Source organism: Anarhichas minor, unplaced genomic scaffold, assembly GCF_050575085.1.
Source record: "Anarhichas minor isolate MPS153535 unplaced genomic scaffold, ASM5057508v1 ptg000006l, whole genome shotgun sequence".
Classification (NCBI taxonomy): Eukaryota; Metazoa; Chordata; class Actinopteri; order Perciformes; family Anarhichadidae; genus Anarhichas; species Anarhichas minor.
In genome coordinates, this window is record NW_027466452.1 from 461,963 (window position 1) to 484,517 (window position 22,555).

Consider the following 22,555-nt stretch of genomic DNA (forward strand, 5'->3'; position numbering starts at 1 on the left):
TATCAAGTGTTTTTAGGACTTGTTTATGGAGAATATGAATAGATTCTAATGTTGTGCTGCTGGCTTGTGCCCAGCTGGTTAAGCAGTTTGTCAGATGGGGGATAATCATTGCATTAAAATACAATTTTGCACTTTGCAAGCCCTCTTTGTGAAGAACATACAAACAGTATTTTTAACATTCAGGTGAAGGTAGGAATCTGCAAGCCATTTAGTTACATTTGTCATTGTGGACGTGAGTTTAAGTGCAGCTTGTTCTTTGCCTGCACATAAATCACTGTATCGTCAGCGTACATTTGAATATCACACCCATCGCAGACACCAGGCAAATCATTAATATATAAACTGAATAATAAAGGTCCCAAGATAGAACCCTGGGGTACTCCCATGTTAGATCTCAGAGTAGATGATGAAACATCACCCACTCTGACACACTGGGTTCCTTCAAGGTAGGATTTCAGCAAAGCAAGAGACTCTCGGGAAAAGTTCAAATTTGACAGTTTATTAATCAGGACATTGTGATTAACCGTATCAAAAGCCTTCTTCGGGTCAAGAAAAAACGCTGCTACTACACCCCCTTTATCCATTTTAAGCTTCACATTCTCTAAGAGGAAGCAGTTGGCCGTTTCAGTCGAATGATTAGCCCTGTAACCAAACTGCATAGGATGCAGCTGATATGGAGAGCTGTAGAGATGTTTAATAAGTTGCTCTGCACACGTTTCTCAGCAATTTTGGAAACAGCAGGGAGGATACTGATTGGCCGATAATTAGAGACATCGGTTGAATCTCCTGACTTAAAAATGGGTGTTACTATGGCTGATTTCCATCCTGTCGGAAACACACATTGCCTGAGAGAGTTGTTGACAATGCTTGTGATCGGGTGAGCAAGCGTGCCTTAGTGTTTCTTTAGAAAAATATTGTCAATTCCATAAACATCTTTGGCCCTAGAGTTCTTGAGTGAGCCTAGAGCTCTGGTGACAGTAGATTCAGAGACATCTTGAATAGAGAAGCATGGTTGACCTTCATTTACTGGTATAGGATCAAATTGACCAGTACTGGAGCTTCGAGTTAAAGCTTCCACTGAGTTGATAAAGTATGAATTGAAAGCTGTACAAATTACAACTTCATCTTGTGTAAGCCACCCTTTCACATTCATTTTAAGTTGCTTCTTTGAATTGCTGTTCTGTTTGTCTGTTAACTTCTTTAGATTATCTCATATTATTTTAGAATTACCTCCTGCTTCATCAATGATCTTAATAAAAAAATTAGCTTTTGCTTTTCTAAGTTCTTTCGTTACCTGATTTCTCAGCATTACGAATTTCTGCCTATCATTTCCTAATTTAGACTTGAGATCCAATTTTAACGCATAGTCCCGTTTTTTCATTAAATTCCAGATGTCACTATTTAGCCATGGAAGTGTGTCCTTTTGATTTTGTTTAATTTTGGCTTTTTTAAGGAAACTGTTAATTGTGGTCTGTATTGTGGATAAGAAGATATTGCTATCTTCCTCCACACTTGCACCCGTTAAACAGTTGCTCCAATCAATTCCTTGTATAGCATCCTCAAATGAATTTTGGTCACCTTTCGGTATTCTTAATTGATAAGCCTTCCTGGTAGAAGACATATTAAAACGTTTCTTTGTAAGTTTTCTTGTTAAAAGTATTAAATTATGGTCAGACATACCAGTTACCATATTGTGTATTTTGATCATTCTTTCTGGTTTATTGCTAAAAATCAAATCAATCTGGGACTGAGAAGAGTGGGTTATCCTTGTGGGTTTGTTCACTAACTGGGTCATATTAAAGCAATCAATTGTACGTTTTAAGGATTTTCTTCCAGACTTATCCTCCCAATTTACATTAAAATCACCCATTAATATAACCTCTTTGTCAAAGTCACATTCCTTTAACATGGAATTAAGCTGATCATAAAATTCACATTTGGACGATGGTGGTCTGTAGAGACAGATAAGAGTAAGAGACATTTGAGATGATAGTGACACTTTCAGACCAATACATTCCAATATGACATCACTTGACGACTCAATCTGGCTGCAGTTAAGGTGTTCTTTAATGTAAAACATTACTCCTCCTCCTTTACCACTAGATCTATCTCTTCTAAATATATTGTATCCACGTACATTCAGAGCAACAGAGGGTGAGTTTATATGTAGCCATGTTTCTGAGAGACATAGAAAGTCCAGGTTTGAATCCACAACAAGATGTTTTATTTGATCCATTTTAGGCAAGAGACTTCGAATATTCAAATGCCCCCCAAACAGTCCTTTAGGTCTTGTGTGCGTATCCCAGAGCACCCTGGCATGATTGACCGTTTTGAAAAGTTTATGTTTACGTAATCTTCTGATAGCTGGATTCAGGCCACTTTGTTTCACTTTCGTTGTTACAGCGCAATGTTCGGAGTTTTCAAATTGTTGTGAGCAGGTATCCATAGCAGCGTGTCAGTCAGTGGACTAAAATGATTGACAATTGAGTTTGTATTATCAATGGGTAAAATGTCTCCTCCGTCGCAGTATGTGTAGATGGTGTTGTTCTCAGGACTCACCCTGGTTGGTGTTGATCCGGACGCCAGACCGGTTGGTAGCTGGCCTGCTGCTGCTGGGACCTGAGTGTAGCCTGGTGGTAGCTGGCATGCTGCTGCTGGGGCCTGAGTGTAGGCTGGTGGTAGCTGGCATGCTGCTGCTGGGGCCTGGACCTAGCCTAGTTGTAGCTGGCATGCTTCCGCTAGGGCCTTGGCCTAGCCTAGTTGTAGCTGGCATGCTACTGCTGGGGCCTGGACCTAGCCTAGTTGTAGCTGGCATGCTACCGCTAGGACCTTGGCCTAGCCTAGTTGTAGCTGGCATGCTACCACTAGGGCCTGGGCCTAGCCTGGTTGTAGCTGGCATGCTACTACTTTGGCCTGGGCCAGACCTGGTGGTGGCAGAAAGTTTGTTTCTTCCATCCAGTAGTTCACATTTATCTGGATGAAGAGTGGAGCCACCCATGCATTGCTGTTGATCAGTAGCCAGCAGTCCCAAATGGAAAATATCTTATCATATCAACATTGTTGATAAATGACCTCAAACATATCTTCGTCATTTCTAAACCACAATTGCATGTTGTTCTTCAGCCAACACGTGCAATAAGATAATATTTGCTGATAAATTCGCCAGACATCCTTTTATTGTGAATTCACAGTACACGTATAACAGCACTGTTGATTGCATCATTGTTGTTGCTTGTTATCTTCTCAGCACGAAAGGGCAATGACCCAACTGTTTGTCCAAATCTTTTGCTGCTTCTGCTGCTTTTGATCCTTTCCACGCTGCAGTGTTGCTGCTGCTGCTGCTGCTGCTGCTGCTGCTTGCTGTGTCAATTGACAAATCTGCATCATGTCTTACATGAAAATTGTGACTTATTTGTCACTCGGGCTTCACTACTCCACTGAAAAGACTAAAAATAGAAAACATACATGAAACAAACAGAAATGATTTCCACATGGTTTTCCACTGCATGAGGTTTGACTGGAGCTCTTTTCATTAAGTGATCTATCTTGTGTCCTCTTCTTCTGCTACAGTTTAATGACATTCGACTAGAGAATTAGTGCCACCAACTGTTTATCTCGATGCGCCCAACTCTTAATATTCGCATAACAGCAGTTGATTCGTGTTTTTTTCTGTTGATGTTCCTTCAATTTCAATTTATTTTCAGTTTATTTTTGTATAGCCCAAAATCACAAATCACAAATTTGCCTCAGAGGGCTTTACAATCTCTAAAGCCAGGTGTAAGATCAGTTAATCGTAATGCACCATTTATATCAGAGAGCCAGCACATCTAGTTCACCTTCTTTGCTTGTGTTTGAACTTCATTTTGATGTGACTTTTCACATTTTGAGATTACATAAAGTACATTTTTGACCTTCGAAGCAGTAGGTTGACAAAGAAGCAAAACGTACTACTAGCTTTTTTCAGACTATCTTGCAGTCTTACTCGTCTGGGATGGAAATCTCTTGATTTTTTTATCAAATTTTTGCATTTAATCTTCTATTTAAAGTGTAAATAAATAAACGAAACCATAAACTCTGTCAAATTCAGGTATCAGTCATGACAGTGGGATATTAACAATAATAAATTCCCCAATAATATTGGATGTATTTGGTGATTTAAAATCTCTTCTTTGTCTGTGTCTGTGTGTAGATTCTGATAGGAGAGGCCATTCTGTACTGCTATCTATCCAGGAGGTCATCAGCCACACAGACGGAGGCCAACATCAACGCTGCAGGCTGTAATTTCAACTCCTACATCCGCAGGGCTGTACGCTTCATAGGTGGGAGGACACATGCTTTATGCACACAACTGATTATATGCGTGTTTTCAGTAACTGAACCACAGACAACAGGCAACAGCTCTAACAGCAACATGTTCTACTAATCTGGTGTTTGCTGTTGCTTTTCCCAGGTGTCCATATCTTCGGCCTGTGTGTGACAGCACTGATAACTGATGTTCTCCAGCTGTCCACTGGTCAACACACACCCTATTGGTTGGATGTGTGTAAACCCAACTTGACCCACATTAACATGTCCACCTGCGATGAAGCTTTTATTCTGGAGGATATCTGCTCTGGACAAGATGCTGGGCTCATCAATGCTGGGAGGTAAGGCTTAGTTTTACCAAGCGACTGACTGTGGGAGAGTGTGGGAGTGATCTAGTGAGTGTGTCAGAGGATGTGTGTGGGTGAGTGGGTCCTTTTTAATGTTTAGTTTTAGCACACTCACACATGAACGGGCTATAATCTTCTTGGAGCTGCAGACTCATTTTCCCTGTTGTTATGGTTACAGATCTGCTCAGCGGACAAGTGTTCAAACAGTTCAAATAGTAGAACGCTACATCACACTGCCAAGGTCATGTACTACAACATGGGTTGGTGACAACATGGCTGTTTTACTGTGACAAAATGATAAATGACACATATTAAGCCAACATTGAGCTCACTTAAAGCACCTACACACCCATCTGCACAGCCCCACTGATGTTTCACTTATTGGCCGGTCCACCAAAAACTGCAGTTTGTCAATAAAATGAGAATTGCTGGTCCACCTTGAGATCAGCCAATTTAAGTGAGCCTGGGCTGTGGTTGTGTCTAACAGCCCCCTTCACTTTAATCAGCAATTTGCAAACAAGATACAGGAACTCAGCTCGGGGCTGGAGGAGTTGTAGCAGTTCACCGACAGCCTGCACTGCTACGTTCACAGTTACTGCTGACTTCATACTCACGTACTAACCTAATATTACAGGCTGATGTGGTGCAGCACAACCCTATCATGGTTCACAATCACAGTTTATTGTGCAATATAAGGGGTTCTTTTGATCAAAGGGAATTATAATGGAACCTGTAGTCTTACAAAGAACCCTTGAAAAAACCTTATTTGCCGAAGTAGATGGTTCTGGATAGGATCTCAGCCCTTCAGGAAGAACCTTTCTGGAGCCCTTATTTCTAAGGACATGTATACTTTTGGTCTTTCTTCAGCATTAAACATAGCTCCCAAGTCACTGGGCAGTTTTGTCACCCATTGTTGCTTGTATTACCAGCTGCTAAATCAGTGGTGGCTGGTGGAACATGTTCTAGGTTGGGCTGTGCCATATCCTATCAATTTCAGCAAACATCCCACAATGATTTAATGCAAAAACATTAAGGTATCAAACACGCATTACTACTTTGCAGTTAAATATTTAACATTTATTCCAACATGAAAAAAGCAGTAAATAACACTTTGATAAACACGTCAGGACATCTTATTAATGTCACCCTCACAGGGAATTCAGTATAATATAATAATATATATATCATATAATAATATTCAGTATAATATAATAATATATATATCATATAATAATATAATAATCTATAAATCATATAATAATATTCAGTATAATATAATAATATATAGATCATATAATAATATAATAATATATATATCATAATAATATAATAATATATATATCATATAATAATATAATAATATATAAATCATATAATAATATATATATCATAATAATATAATAATATATATATATATCATATAATAATATAATAATATATATATCATATAATAATATAATAATATATATATCATATAATAATATTCAGTATAATATAATAATATATACTGTATATCAAATAATAATATTCACTATAATATAAAACACACACACACATATATAATGATTTATTTATAACTATATATCCATTTCTCAGACTTCATGCTTCATGTCCCTCACTCCCTAACTGTCCGTGCTGGATCTGTCCCCGTTGTTTTAAAAAGCTAAATAAGTTATTAGCATGACGTCATCCAGCTAGCCAAACCTGTCTGGTGTACAGCTAGTACAGAAGCTTCGCATGTACTGCTTCCCTTTCCTGCTAGTCTGATGTCTGATTGTGGGGTCAGGCTGATCTGGGATCAGCAGAATCTCCGCCAAAGTTCTCCTCTCAAACGGGTCTTGGAGGAGTAGTGCTCGCGCTGGGGCACGCGCTCGCCTGTAGAGACTTCTCCTGACGAGAATGAGCAGCTTTGGGCCAAATCTATTTGAGGGCGCTGATTGGCTAAATTGTATGTCACTCATTTATATCTTTAATCAGCAATTGGCTAAACTGCTTCATAGACCCCTAGCTGCGCGTTCTGAGACGTGTCGTGCACATAGGCGGAGAGGACGAGCAGGAAAAGCATATATTTTGCGCAGATATCATATTTTACACATATTACTGGGTACATTCCATAGTTCAAAAACACAAATATTGACAATTTGTATAATTTATTATTATTATAATTTTATTTTTTGTGTGTGGCTCAAGGTGGGGCCATGCCCCATGGCCCTCTATTGGCCAGCCGAACACTGTGCTAAATGATCTCTGATCGGGAAGTGCTCAGAGCAATTTCGTGGCATTAGATGGCAGAGGCACACACACAGACCTCTCTGAAATCTCATTAATGTAACATTTTACCAAAAGGCTGCACAGTGGCGCCTCCGTTAAACCTTCTGACAGCAGCAGCAGGCTTTAGCAAAATACGATACAGAATGTTCCATGCCTCTCTGAACAGCACACTGGTGAGCTGTTCCACACAGATTCTTAGTTTACACAGCGAAATTATCTGGAGTATAGCAGGCGTTCTCAGGATCCATCCTGAGCTCCTTCAAAAATCTCAGGATATTTCTTTCTTTCATTAAATCTCAAAACACCATGTCCGCTGCATAATTAAACATTATCTTATCTGTAAACTGTATTATTATCGGGAAATGTGTTTATGCAAATGTATCTACAGATTAAACAGACCGTTGCTTTTCTCTCAATACTTTCTCAGTTGTGACATTGTGCATATGTAGATAGATATGACTTAGTGAGGCAATGGGCATCAAAGAAAACTGAAAAATATATTATCGTGCTACAAGTTACTAGGGCTGTGTATTGGCAAGAATCTGACGATATGATACGCATCATGATAAAGGTTGTGATTCAATATATTGCGATATATGTACTGTAAGCAAGGATAATAAAAATGAAATGTTTATGTAGTGGCAGCTTATTTTACCGTCCTTCTTGGCCACTTCTTGCAGGATGTAAAGGGTTCTGACTCGCGTAGCCTACCATGTCCAACTTACGTGCTCTTGCAGGCTAAACTTTTCTTGCTAGCTGTCCAAAGATGAGGCTCGTAGCTCGTAGTTAAGAGTGGCTTTATTCCATGTAAACAAAAATAAACAAAACAATTTCCTTAGGTAATAACTGGAGTACTAAAGCATTGACTTAAGCTGGCTATAACTAAAAAGTCTATAATCTGCGATCTAGAATCTGCGGTCAGAAAAATTGTTGCTCCACATCCTGCTCCATCAAAGCCTAACTTACACTGAAACTCACTTAAAGGAGTCAACCAATAATTATCCAATAGCAGGACAGAATAGAGGAGCCTTTATCTTCAAAGGGCAAAAACACACATTTGAAGCACATTTTACAACATGACCAATCTTTTAACTCTATTATATGGTAAACATTCTAAAGAGCATAACACACATACTTTTGCAATAAACATAAAATACAAAAACTGTTAAGAATACAAAATGGCTCTTACATTCCGGCCCCTAATTGTCTTTGTGGCTAACAAAACAATTATTCTCATGCACATTAATAAAGAGCCATAGTGCGAGCACAATACAAAGGCAAAAGTAAGACCAATGTCAGAAATACCTTAACTAATAAACCAGGAACTCTTTTAACGTCCAGTAATCATTGTCATTTTTCATGAACGTTTTTATGTCCATTTTGTGGACGAGAGTCAAAAGTGTTACATGTCACCTTCAAGCAATAAGCAGAGCTTAGTGACAGGTCTCAGAAGAACATTTGTGCTGGTTTTCACCTGGACCTGGCGAACTCTGCCTCCGCTGTCCTCCATTGTCTTTTGACCTTTCTCATCCAAACTCCTGTTCATCAGTGAGGTTTTTAAGTCCTTTCTCTTCTGAGCGAGTATCTTCAGTATGTTATTTAGCTTGAGAAGCCATGCAACTGCTTTCTTTAGGTCAAACCAGTTTGAGAAATGCTGAAGAAGCCTAGAGGTTGCATCCATGTTCTCCTCCATTGTAATAGCACAAACCGTGGCTTGTTTGACCTCTGAGTCATTCAAAAAAGGCTGACATGTACTGTCTGGCATGTCAGGCCAGTCTGCTTCAGGCTTTGCCAGAAATTTCGGTCCGGTTATCCAAGTCTTTGCCTTTAAAAAGGCATCCATAGTGAGACCTCGTGAGGCAAAGTCTGCTGGATTGATTGCTGTGCCAACATAACGCCACTGAGAAACCTCTGACTGATCTCTAATGATTGCAATCCGATTTGCAACAAAGGTACGGTATCTTGTTTTCTCATTCTTGATGTAGTGAAGAACAGCAGTACTGTCGGTCCAGAACACAGACTCCTTGAGGTCCAGATCCAGTTCCGCTCTCATCATCTTGTCCATTTTGGATGCTACAGCTGCAGCAGTGAGTTCAAGTCGTGGTATTGTGACCGGTTTTAGGGGCGTGACCCTTGCCTTTCCCATGATGAAAGTGCAGTGTAACTGCTCTTGGCGGTTTCTTGAAAGCAGGTATGTGACTGTGCCATAACCCTTTTCGCTGGCCTCAGCGAAATGGTGAAGTTGCGCCGAAACTATTTCCCCAAAGTTAGATGGCTTCACACATCTTTCCACCTTGAAGTTAGCTAACTGGTGCAGGCTCATCACCCATTGATGCCACTGCTGAGCAAGAACCTCTGGCATACTGTCATCCCATCCATGTTTTGTTCGGCATAGCTCCTGCAGAATGTACTTTACTGGAAGGAGGAGAGGGGCCAATATCCCCAATGGGTCAAAGACAGAACTCATCATAGAGAGGACCCCTCTTCTTGTCAATGGCTTGTTCTGAATGACGACTCTGAACTCAAGGGTGTCTGATTCCACACACCACTGAACTCCCAGAGCTCTCTCAAGTGGGAGTGTGTCTTTTTCCAAATCAAGATCTTTGACCTCTTTTATCCTGTCATCCTCAGGCACAGAAGCAAGCACAGCCCGGCTATTGGAGATCCACTTTGTCAGTTTAAAACCCCCTAAAGCACACAAGGTCCTAAGCTCCTGTATCAAAGCAACTGCCTGGTCTTCACTTGCAACAGACCGCAAGCAGTCGTCGACGTAAAAACTCCTTAGCACAGTCTTTGTTGCGTCTGGGCTGAAGTCTGCTTGATTATCTTCAGCGCATTTCCTGAGCGCGTAGCTCGCGCAACTTGGAGATGAAGTCGCACCAAATAAGTGAACTGTCATTCTGTGATCCTTCACTTCTTGACTGAGGTCTCCTTGTGGCCACCACAGAAATCTCAGCAGGTCACAGTCTTCAGCAGGAACTCTTACCTGGTGGAACATGCTTTCAATATCAGACATGAAAGCAACTGGCTCCTGTCTGAACCTCATCAGCACACCAATGAAGGAACTTGTAAGGTCTGGCCCCTGTAAAAGCTGTGAGTTTAGAGACGTTCCTTGAAACGTGGCTGCACAGTCATACACAACTCTTATCTTTTTCTTTGTTGGGTGGTAAACCCCATGATGAGGAATGTACCATGTTCTGCCACCGTTCCCGTCAACCTCTTTAGTGGGAACTGGTTCTGCATAACCCTTCTGCAGCGTTTCCTCCATGAACTTGACATAGTCTTGGTGGAATTTCTCATTCCTAATAAGCTTCCGTTTCAGGGATTCCGCTCTCTGTACTGCTGCGGAACGGTTGTTTGGAAATGTTATTTCCTTTTTCTTTAACGGCATGCCTATGCTGTAGTGTCCATTTATCAGCTTCACCGATTGTGACACAGAATCCATGAATTGTCTATCCTCACCAGACATTTCCAACTTTTCAGCCTGTCGAGACTCTGGAAAGTCATGCTTCATCTGCTGCTTTGTGAGTTCCTCTAGTTTTTCCACAGAAATCCTATTTGCAGTCACCTGTGGCCAGTGACTATTTCCTTTGCCAGTGTCTGATCTGCTCAAAGGTCCATTGATAGTCCAGCCTAGGATGGTCTTCACCGCATAAGGACCTTCTCCTTGACTATTGATGACCTTCCACGGCTCCAATGCCTTGGGCGTGTTTGTTCCTATTAACAATCCAATGCCTGCGTTGATTTGTTTGAGACAAACTTCCTTCAAATATGGCCATCTATCCACATCGGTTTGCTGTGGAATATTTTCCAGTTTGACCGGTATCTCTTTTTGTGAGAAAACTTGAGGGAGTTCCAAGAAATTGTTCCCATCCAAATCGCTGACTTCCAGTCCCATGACAACATGTGTACGAACTGGCCCTTTTTGTCCCATAGTACTGAGAAAGATGTTGGCTTTTCTTCCTGTTACTTTCAGGTCTTGCATCAGGTCTTCTGTACAGAATGTTGCCGTACTGCCAGGATCCAAGAACGCATATGTCTCAACTGTTCGGTTCCCTTTCACAGACTTTACTTTGACTGGAACAATTGAAAGCACACACTCCGCCTTGCCGGCCCCAGTACAACCACATGTTTCTGTGTCTATAGTTATAGACGAGTTTGCATCAGATAGCTTGCTGTTCTCACTTTCATCAGTTGAGTGAGCAAACTTCTTGTTGGCTATGTGCAGAATTGTGGGATGCTTTAGCGAGCATGTTTGACAGGTAAGCTTCTGTTGACAGCCTTTACTCATGTGTCCTTGTGACAAACATCCAAAGCACAAGCCCTTAGACTTCAAAATGTCCAGCTTTTCTTTGTGAGACTTCTGTTTCATAAGCTTGCAGAACTCCAGTTCATGACCTTTGTGGCATAAAGAACACTGCTTTCCACTTATGGGAGATTCCTTTATTTCCTTGTCCCTTTTGATTTGATCTTTCACTGATTCAACGCCTGTGGCAAAGATGTTCTTCTGCTCCTTGAATCTTGGACTACTTGACGTGTTCCCTCTAAACTTGCCAACGTCCTTAGAGAAACTGGGCTCTTGAATGTTTCCGAACAATGGGTAAGAAGTGATTTTTGCCTGTTTGTCCACAAAACTGACCAGATCTTTGAATCTAGCTCTTCTGCCATTTCTTTCCTGTATTTCCCATGCAACTCCTCTCCACCTCTCTCTTAATTTGAAAGGAAGCTTCGAGATAATAGCCCGCATGCTAGTAGGGCTATCCATCTCCTCCATATATTCCACACTATCCACTGTATTGCAACAACCTGTGAGAAACACAGCAAATTTAGAAAGGGCTTCTCCATCCTCTGACTTGATTGTGGGCCATTTCAGAGCTTTTTCAATGTAGGCTGAGGCAATTGTGTATTCATTCCCAAAGTATTTGTTGAGGAGTTTCTTAGCTTCTGTGTAACCGTTGTCTGGCTGCATGTGCTGGCAACTGCGAACAAGCACCTTGGGCTGGCCGCTAGTGAACTGTTCAAGAAAATGGAGTCTATCTTTGTTGCTTTCAGTTCTACCCTCTATACCATGCTCAAATGCTTTCATAAAAAACCCAAACTCCAGTGGGTCACCACTGAAAACTGGAATATTCAGTGGTGGGAGAGTAGACATTTTCTGTTGCTTTACCAGAAGTTCAGTGATTTCATTCTGACGCTGCATGATGCTAACCAACTTTCCAAAGTCGTTCTGGCTTGCAGGTGCTGGCTCGTTTCCTGCATTATGCTGTTGCCGAGGTCTGACAACTCTTTCAGGGCTATGCAAGATGCTGCGTCTCCGTGGCATGTCAGCTCCCTTGACTTGATAAGACTCAATCTCAGCATGCATTGTGCCATCCAGATAAGCATTCATTCCATCACAAGGTCCAGCTGGTGTGTTGCGACCTGACTCATGCACATTAAGCACCTGCAGCTTTGCATTGGCCACTGCAATGGCAGTTTGCAATTCAAACTGCTCTTTCTTTGCCTTAAGTAGAGCTTCTTCTCTCTCAATGTCCTGTTTTTGTTTCAATGCTTCAGCACGTGCCAACAGCGCTGCACGTTCAGTTTCTACTTTAATCCTAACCGATGAGGTGGTGGAGGATACCAGAGAACCAGATTGACTAATAGGCCTTTCCCTGGACATAACCATTGAGATGCTGTCTGAGGGACTAACTTCTGCGTCAAGCTTGTCTGCTTCATCAGCCTGGTGCCGGATACTTTTCAACCAGCTCGCCACCTTTTCCACAAAATGCCTTGCGTCATTAAACTTTGGCTCAAACCACTGAGTTTGATCTCTCATAGCGTCTTCCTCACACATTTGAGCTTTGACTTTCTTATTCAGTTCACAAAACTCCATCTTCACTTTTGTGAAATCAGTGGATATTTTTGCAGAGACCACATGAGCATTTCCATTATCATCCATTAAAGCGTCAATCTCTCTGATCATTCTGCCAAGATGTCCATACGTTGCCTTCCTAGCCCCTATTAGCCGGTTAAGCTTCTCCTCCATAGCCTTGACAGTAAGCTTTGATACCCTTTTTGGTAGGATTTCCATTTCCTCTTGATCCGTTTTAATGCTGTAGCTCTCAATACATTTTAATTCCAATCCACTGACATTACAAGTCTTTTCATTTCACAAGTGTAGCTAGCATGTATAGCAGTTCCAGTCCGTGTCATTTACTGACATAACAAAGAGGCCTTGTTAGCCGACTGATAGCGGGTTGCTAACGCATCGTTAGCACCTCGTTAGCACCTCGTTAGCGTAGTTTTTCGCCGTGTTTTACGAGTTTTACCATCCGCTGACAAGCGATTTACTCAACCGTCCATGGAAGACAATAACAGTGCTTACTTGACATCCGTGGCGAGTATTTCTGTCCATCAGTTTCCAAAGCAAATCCAACAGATATCCAAGAAAGGTGGTATCATCTTTCATTCCTTGTGCATGAATCCCCGGTGCTCCAATCAATTCCCGAAAATCCAATCTTTTCATGGAGCAATTTTTCTGACTTAATGTAGTGGCAGCTTATTTTACCGTCCTTCTTGGCCACTTCTTGCAGGATGTAAAGGGTTCTGACTCGCGTAGCCTACCATGTCCAACTTACGTGCTCTTGCAGGCTAAACTTTTCTTGCTAGCTGTCCAAAGATGAGGCTCGTAGCTCGTAGTTAAGAGTGGCTTTATTCCATGTAAACAAAAATAAACAAAACAATTTCCTTAGGTAATAACTGGAGTACTAAAGCATTGACTTAAGCTGGCTATAACTAAAAAGTCTATAATCTGCGATCTAGAATCTGCGGTCAGAAAAATTGTTGCTCCACCTCCTGCTCCATCAAAGCCTAACTTACACTGAAACTCACTTAAAGGAGTCAACCAATAATTATCCAATAGCAGGACAGAATAGAGGAGCCTTTATCTTCAAAGGGCAAAAACACACATTTGAAGCACATTTTACAACATGACCAATCTTTTAACTCTATTATATGGTAAACATTCTAAAGAGCATAACACACATACTTTTGCAATAAACATAAAATACAAAAACTGTTAAGAATACAAAATGGCTCTTACAGTTTACTTTTTTATGCAATCACAACAGTTGGATCTCTCTGCATTTACTACAGTCAGTGTAACATCCAACATCCCAACACAACATTAACCACTGTCTGACACCAATCTTTGCATGTCAAATATTAGTTAAATCAATACTGTATCACAAAACATTATATGACAAATACATTAACGGAGATCTATGTATTTGGTAACATATTTGTGGTTCTATATTTATGTAGACCTCTTAAAATATTCAAGACTACCAACAGTGTCAATGCAAAGGTATGAATTAATGCTTTATAATAATGAATAGTTAGAAACACTTAATAACACACACTGCATCTGTATTTAGTTGCATGATACCAGGATACTGTTTGTAATATTTAGGCGATGAAATAGCAAATCACACATCAGAGGTCTGGAGTGGTTGCCCTCCTTTTGTCCTTCATACACTGCATTTATTAAACACCTGCAGAGCTACCACCACACACACATACACACACACACACACACACACACACACACACACACACACACACACACACACACACACACACACACACACACACACGTCCAAGTTTCTTTGAAAGTCACTTCCCTGTTGCAGATGAATATTCAGCATTGTCCTCAGCTGTCTGTACATGATCATTTTGTAGAACACACTGTCTTTCTTTTGTTCTTTATAGGAAGTCTTTCCCCTCCCAGCATGCAACTCTAGCTGCCTTTGCTGCTGTCTACATCTCAGTAAGTGGTTCATATACACTCTCTTATGTAGACTGAGACTTGTAGCTGACGATGCCACCTAAACTCTAGCCACAGAAACATAGAACATATATCTCTTGTGGGTCATTTACAAATGGCTTGACATTTAAATAGATCTAATTTAATCACAGGTGGGAATTGAACACAGTCTCACTAATCGGAGTTGACAATCACAGGTTTGGGATTATCTGTTTTTATATAGACATTTAAAAGATCATGATTGGCTCATGTGAAATATTTGTGTTTCAGATGTACTTCAACGCAGTGCTGACGGACTCTGCCAAGCTGCTGAAGCCTCTCCTGGTGTTCTCCTTCGTCATGCTGGCCATCCTGGCCGGGCTGACGAGGATCATCCAGTTCAGAAACCATCCTGTCGACGTCTACTGTGGATGGTTACTGGGATCTGCCATTGCTGTTTATCTGGTAACACTTTGAACCATCACAACCTTCTTGAGATATAAAGAAAGGTTTCCTGTGTAGATTAAAGGGTGTGTAGTATTTGTGGGCATCTAGCGGTGAGGGTGCAGACTGCAACCAACTGGAACTTCTCCCGTGCACCAATGGTGTAGGAGAACTACGTTGGCCGCCGCAAAAACGTAAACGTGTTTGGTTTGTCCAATTAGGCTCTTTATTAGTACCAACATCTTGAAATATGCCAATGGTCACACTCAAAGCAGATCAAGTAGTGATGCGCGGGTCAGGCTTTTCTAATATCTGCACCCACCCGACCTGTTATGCACCGCCCAACCTGCAAAAATATATGTTAATCAACGAATCCCGACCCGCAAACCTCCAACTCAATGCATTATTGCATGTTCCATTATTATGCCTACAATCCCTACTTGTATGTACTGTATATGACGATTGTTTTAAGTTTAAGTCTTAATATGATAACTGCTGTATGAGAGATAGCAGGCCAGAGAGAGCTTGATGTCGTTGAAAGCCATGCAAGAAGTATGGCGTGCGACTGAATGCACCCTTTTAAGCAGAGCTGCTTCTACCCTTGTACATCACAGCCTGCAAAACAGCTCTGCCACAAGAGCAAGATGTTTGACACTGAAACGTCGTCCAACCCTCTGAGTAGGAGTGTGGACTGAACGGCCTTAATGACTAAGTGAAAGTTTTTTTAGGGCTGGCTTTACAATCCTCTTGAGCCTGGTTGGCTGAGGATTCCAGATGGGAAAAGACAGCTGGAGGCAAACTTACAGTAAAATCGTTCGACATCTCCAACATGAGGGAGGCCGCAATTGTAAGCCATACGCAATGGCAAAAACAGAATGGTCCTGTCACAGCACCATTCGCATCCAGAGTCACAAAGTCACATATAGTTTGAAAATCTACAGAGAAGTAGTATGGAGTTTTAAAAGGGAAATATGTTTGAGGTGTAAAAATATACTATTCTAATGAATGCCTGTCATCCAAGAAGAGTATATTGCATCCATGATGTATTTTTTGCTCATTTTGTGCTAGTTTGTATTTGAAAGAGATAGCAATTCATACAGCAGGCATTTTATGCAGATTTCATGTACTTGCATTTGTTCATTGGTTCACTGCATTATTCAGTACAGTTTTATGGGCTGAAGGTAGACAATGATGTTCAACTCTTGTGCAGAAACTGGTGGATATTTGCACAGTATATTTGATACCTCCCACACGGCTTCACCCTCCAGCCCACACACACTCGGATAAGCATGTCCAGCATTCACTCTAACAGACATGAGCGGTACTGAAGCAGTTTCACTTGTGAGCAGACACACACACACACACACACACACACACACATACACACTACCCTGTTCAGCTGCCTACATCTTTGTTTTTCTGCCTTTTCCTGCAGGAAGAAACGTTGGCTCCCGATATGTGAGGTTGTGCTCTTGAACATCAACTCATCAGTCATTTAACACAATTTAAACTAAATATATTTCACTAGCGGAGGTCCTTTATTTTCTGCAAAAATATAATTATTAACCTGGAAAAAGATCTTTGTAATTAACTTCAGTTGCAAGATGTTTATCCTCCCTTTATGTGGCTCTACACCTTGTAGAGATGATGATTACGCACATTTGTTCTCAAGGCAATCATTTTGCACAGTCCAGGCTTCACAGGGCTATTTCAGGGTTCTTTGTTTGGCATTGCATCATCTTTCATCAGAGTAGAAATTAAAAGACAAGTAGATCAATTGAAGCTGATTGGCAGCCTCACTTGTTTCTGTGCTACAGTGCATCAGTACTGCACTTGGTTTTTATTCCAGTTACACAGCATGTTTTGAACTACATGTAAATCTACCCACGTCAGATGCTTTTTGTGTTTTGTTGGTTTTGTCCCTGCTTTCACTGGCGAGGTAGGGGTGGTGTGGTGTGTGGTGCATGGGACGAGGGTAACTGAGTATTCAGATTCTTTACTTCAATAAAAGTACCACAATTGATGTCACATATTGTATCGCAATATGCTGCCTTCCAAATAACTATCAAGTTATGTGTACACTAGCCAAATAAATGTCAAGTCAGCCACGGTTGCTGTTTACGTTACCTGGAACGTACCTGGAACAGTACCTGGAACAGTTTGAGGTCTGAAGATGGAAATTAGAACTGGAAAAATGGCAACTTCCGAGTTGTCTGGAACGCAGCATTAATAGATAAATAAATTGTGTCACCAAGTGCGTTTTTTAAGCTGTAAAGTAAATGATATGACTGTACTGTCATGAAACACATAAATGCTAGTGTTAATGTTGATGTTTCTTACCAGGTTTATCAAAATAGTTATGTCATGGTTGAAAATGGCTCAAAATGCCATGTCCTATTTTAAATCAGCCCTAATCTTGCAAGACAAATTCTGAAACAGAGTGGACCGTTTAAGACTAATCTACATTTTGAAATAACAGAATGTTAACACCCTCTAATCTCTTTAATGTGTCGCATTAAGGTGCGTTCACACCAAACGCGGTATTACAATCACAGCACAGCCCGTTCACTCCTTTCTGTGAACTAGAAATTAAGCTATGAGCACATCACACAATCTGGTAAATCTGATTTAGACTGATTATCTGGCGATAGCAATGGGCTTTCCTACACTGTGACAAGAGTGTGTAGATGAAGCATTAAGCTGTTTGATTTGAATCATTTAGCAGCTGGCTAGTTAGCTGGCTAACGTAAGCTTGCTAATTTCACCATGTTTTCATGCTAAACTTACACTGGTTATAGAAAATGAGCAGATTGGCAGAGCGGCAGCGCATTTTTCAAAATGATGCAGTGGATGCACTTTGTCAATAGGTGATATAAGTGATATCAGTGGTCTGCAGAGTTTTGACTCTGCCTTCTAGTATCAAGTACCAAAAAGCACCAGTTACCAGGTACTATCAATAACTTCTCCCAATGGAACCCAAAACACAGTGAGTCCAGTTTAGTAGAGCTGTGCTGTACCATGCAGTGGAAATGCGTTAATAGGGTCCTGCGCTCTAGCTCTAGGATGTGGGCACAACAGTCTCCAATCTCCCGTGGCTGGGTTTAGCTTGTCTTCTTTCATCCATTTCACTTTCCTGTGATTGGACATCAGCCATTATCAGGCTGCAGGGTCAGCTTAGCTCTTATCCAGGCACTCGTCCCTCTTTTCTCGGAGCGGTCACTCGGCACACATAGGAGAAGTTTGCCTTCAGGGCTTTCTGCCAAAAAGGGTTTAATTTAATCCAAACTATGATCTTTTCCTAAACCTGTGTTGCCTGTACCTACGGAGAAGAAAGCCCTGAGGGCAAATTTCTCCCATGTCCTCACTTCAGCCTCGGTGGCGTTTGGTCTGGCTGGTCTGATTAGGTGGTCGGAAGATGCCATGGGTAGTGATCGTCTCAAAGTCTGCTGCACATAATCCAATCCCTGCACTTCCTTCTCTGACATTGATGATTGTAATACTGTCATAGGCCATACTGGCTCCAGTAACAAAGGCGAAAAGACAACAAATCCAAACAAAATTGTTGCAAAATGCATGGAAGGTGTCTGCTGCAACTGCACATGCTGCCGTCACCATGGTAACATCTTGCATCACCCGCCATTTCAATCAGGAGACACAAGGTAGATAAAGATAGGATCATTGTTTTCTTGTTAACAGATGATATGTGATGATAAGTCTTGAGAGAGTCTTTGGTGCTTGGACTCTACAGGGAGATTTGTAATGGAGGGGCGTCTGCCCTGAGCAGCAGCAAGATAAACCCCCCCATGGAGTCCAGGCACCGCTGGTGGTGGTGGTGGCTGATGAGGCTGATAGAATGATCTAGTTGATGAAGATGAAGATGAAGATGATGAATCTGCAAAGACTGGGTGGAGATTGGGAGGTGGAGGGGTGCGTAACAACAGCATGAACGTACTGAAAGTAAAGAGACAATCATTTAAAAAAAGAGACAGCAGCAAGATGATAGGATAACCATGTCATTGTTTCGTTGTGCTATTGGACTTGCCCCTTCAAAGGAGTCCTGTGCGGTGGGTTTTTGCTTGCATGTTTGACATTTTCTAACTACGTGGACGCTGATAGGCGGAAACCATGCTGGAACCATGCTGTAGTAGTGAATCTTTGATACACTGCCCACTAGAGTTTGGGAGAACACCAGTTTGCCTCGAGGAGAAACCCACAACAGAGTATGAAACGTCCAAAAGTTTCCTCATCACAACTCCGTGTCCTCAAGTCTGTACAAATTTGCGAGCAGAAAGCATAACTGGGGCTTCACCTTCCCCCTCCTGGTCTATCAGGGCAAGTGAGGGAGTTGTATGTGGAGGCTACTAGTCCTCTGCAGCTCACTTGCTCCATATCTCTCATGATATTACTACTGGTCTGTATTACATTGCCATACTTGCTAAATCATTGCTTTGGAGCGATCCAGTGATTTAAGGGATTTTATTTAAATCCCTTAAGAAACTAAAGTCTAAATTACATACATCACATCACTGAAGATTAGGACACTAACTTCCTTTTCACTGTAGCTTTAGTTAAGGCTTAGGGACAGAGGAGCTGACATGGCTGCCACCTGAAACCACCTGGATTTGACAAACTTTTTTTATGCTTATGTCTTTGCTGCATGCTCCTCTGTGTCTCACTATATGTGTCTGTTTGTATGCAGGGTGTCTATGCGGTGGGGAATTTTCAACCCAGCGAGGATCGGTCCAGAAGTCGAGCACCTACCCCCACCCTGAGAGAGCCCCCCCTCTCCTCCCTACCCAATGTCAGTCAATCTGCGATTAGCAACAGCCACCAAGGTAAAACTATGCCTGCAATGTGTCTCTTAGAATTACAGATTACATCCCCTGTGATGGCAACTACAACCATAAATTTCCATAAAAAGAAAAGTAAAGTCCCAGAAGTTCGGGCATGTTAATGACAGTTACACTTTGTAGATGTGGACATCTCTATGGAGTTTTAATCTTGGCTCATTTACTTCACTTCAAGTGTTGATGAACAAATTTTGAATTAGCCATACTTCTTTTCAGTGCAGCAGGCATACTCTATATCTTTGTTTTCATTGGAAATTATATGTTTATTCTTGATCAAATCTTATTTAAAATGTATATTTTTATCCGTTGATGACTTAAGGACGGTATTGCCTTTCCATACATTTTGGGGACTTGCTTGAGATAGTTGTCAGTGGAGCCCCTATCCCTTCAGTGATGGAGAAGCCGTGAAGGACCAGGGGAAGGTATTTACATGCTCCGTTGAGGATAAAGCCTCGATCCAGGAATCCTGATGTTGGGCATGGTAGACCCTACCATCAGTGTATGAATGGGTGTGAATGGGTGAATGATGACAAGTAGTGTGAAAGAGCTTTGAGTGGTCGGAAAGACTAAAAAAGCTCTATAAAACGTACAGTCCATTTACCATTCATTCCATGCATCCTCTGGCCTGTGATGATCTTTGAAGTCCCATTAACTTCAAGAGGAACATTAGTCACCACCTCCACAGATGGCTGGGCCTAGCCTGAAGTCTCAGCAAAGGTGCCTTCTAATGCCAAAAGACCAAGCACATACTGTCTTTCAGCAGCATGAGCGAAGAGTTCATGGTGGCCAGAGGAGAAGTGCTCCAGTAGAGCGACTCTAACAACCCCAGAGTCTCACAATGTCACGGGAGTTCAAGATCAGGACCCAATAGCAAGACCACAGGAGACAGAATCTGGTACAACAGATTTTATTTTACCACAATTAAAGGACAGAAATGGCTGTGTGGAGCCCGTGGTCCGACACAGGGTGCAGGCCGGATCGACGGTGTGGTACCCGTGGTCTGACACCGGAGAGCAGGCAGATCGACGGTGTGATTCCCGTGGATCGACACCGGAGGACAGGCAGATCGACGGTGTGATTTCCGTGGATCGACACCGGAGGACAGGCAGATCGACGGTGTGAAGTCCGTTGGAACACAACGGAGGGCACGGGGGATTCCCGGACCGGCGGACACCAGAGGCAGGCGCTCGAGGCAGAAGATGATACGGGGTTGAAGCGGGTGAAAGATGGTACGAACTGACAACCCCAGACTGCAGGACCAGGGTTGATATAGTGCCAGGGGAATGGTTAGTGGGATCTGAGTCTGGTGTGTCAGCCTGCGGGAGGTAATCGGCTGGAGTGTCCGCAGCTGTGCACTAATCAGGGGTGTGGCCATGGGAGGTGTCTGGAGGCAGAGGAAAAACACAGAGCACATGGCACACAATAACAAACAGGGGATTGACAGAACACATGAGGAGAGGAGATCAGGGGAAACAGAGGTAACACACAACGGGTCAGACAGGGATCCTGCATCCTGACACACAAGCAAGCATTGAGGTGTGAAAGAGGTGGAAGTTAAGGGCTGGAAAGCAGTGGACCAGTCAAATTCCAGACTGCAGAACCGGGTGCTCATGCTGTGGCAAGAGTAAGATCTGGCCAAGGCAGTGGTATGGTGGGGCGCTATGACCAGGCCCAAGGCAAAGAGAGGCGAAAAATTGTACAGGAGGAGGTGCAGGAAGGAGTCAAAGAGGTACAAGCCAGCAGGATTGTTGGCTTGAGTTAGCAAGAAGCATGGACTCAGTGGAAAGTAGCAATGCTGCGTAAGGTCACCCTCAGACCTGACATTGTCATGTTTTCAGTGTAAAGTGATCATGCCTAAGCTCACTATTCCCTGAGAAGACCAGATAAAGAAGCCAAGTAGGAAGACATGGTGGAGGAGTGTAGCTACCAGGGGTGAGGCGCTATACAATGGAAGAGGGATGCAGGGGATTTGCAGTCTCCTGGGAATAACAGGGTATTTGAACAAAAGCCATCAGGAATGCCACCAAGGCTGTAGAAAAATCCTCTAGATCTGTCATCAACAAAGCGAGCTGCAGAGTGTAAGTTCTACTTGGACAGAAGCCAGGGCTTTATCAACCCTGGTGGGGTAGCCTGGATGAAGGTGTCTGAAGACCCGAAACACAAGATTGGTTAAATTACAGATCATGTGTCCCAGTGCATCCGAAGATTCTACGTAAAGAATGGTCCAAATTGAAGTTGGAGAAGCTGAGATTCCCTGACCTTAAGTCCCTCTTAAGGGTTAAGCTCAAAAACTGGTGGATCCTACACTTCCTACAAAGCAAATCAAATATTAATCAAATAAAAAAACATTCTGTGTATACCAAGGAATTCAGAATTCACTACAGAGGTTACACCTCCTCCGGAAGCTTTATGACTTCTGGGTGACCCAGAATATTCTTGAAATGGTCTACAAGAATCTGGTGGAAAGCATCTCGACTCACTTGGTAAGGATACTCGAATATCCATTGTAAAGGGAAACTGTCAAGAGTGGTTAACACTGCCAGTAAAATTAT

At 42.1% G+C, this 22,555-nt stretch overlaps 1 protein-coding gene across 1 annotated transcript in view; it reads left to right on the forward strand.

Moving 5' to 3' along the window:
• The window catches only part of LOC142933750 (phospholipid phosphatase-related protein type 4-like), a 54,783-nt gene that overhangs the window by 24,794 nt on the left and 7,434 nt on the right, over positions 1 to 22,555 (forward strand). Inside the window, exons 3-7 of the mRNA XM_076077968.1 lie at positions 4,190 to 4,319; positions 4,451 to 4,646; positions 14,676 to 14,733; positions 15,001 to 15,174; positions 19,853 to 19,988. Coding sequence (XP_075934083.1) covers positions 4,190 to 4,319; positions 4,451 to 4,646; positions 14,676 to 14,733; positions 15,001 to 15,174; positions 19,853 to 19,988 — 694 coding nt within the window. The remainder of the gene's footprint in view (positions 1 to 4,189; positions 4,320 to 4,450; positions 4,647 to 14,675; positions 14,734 to 15,000; positions 15,175 to 19,852; positions 19,989 to 22,555) is intronic.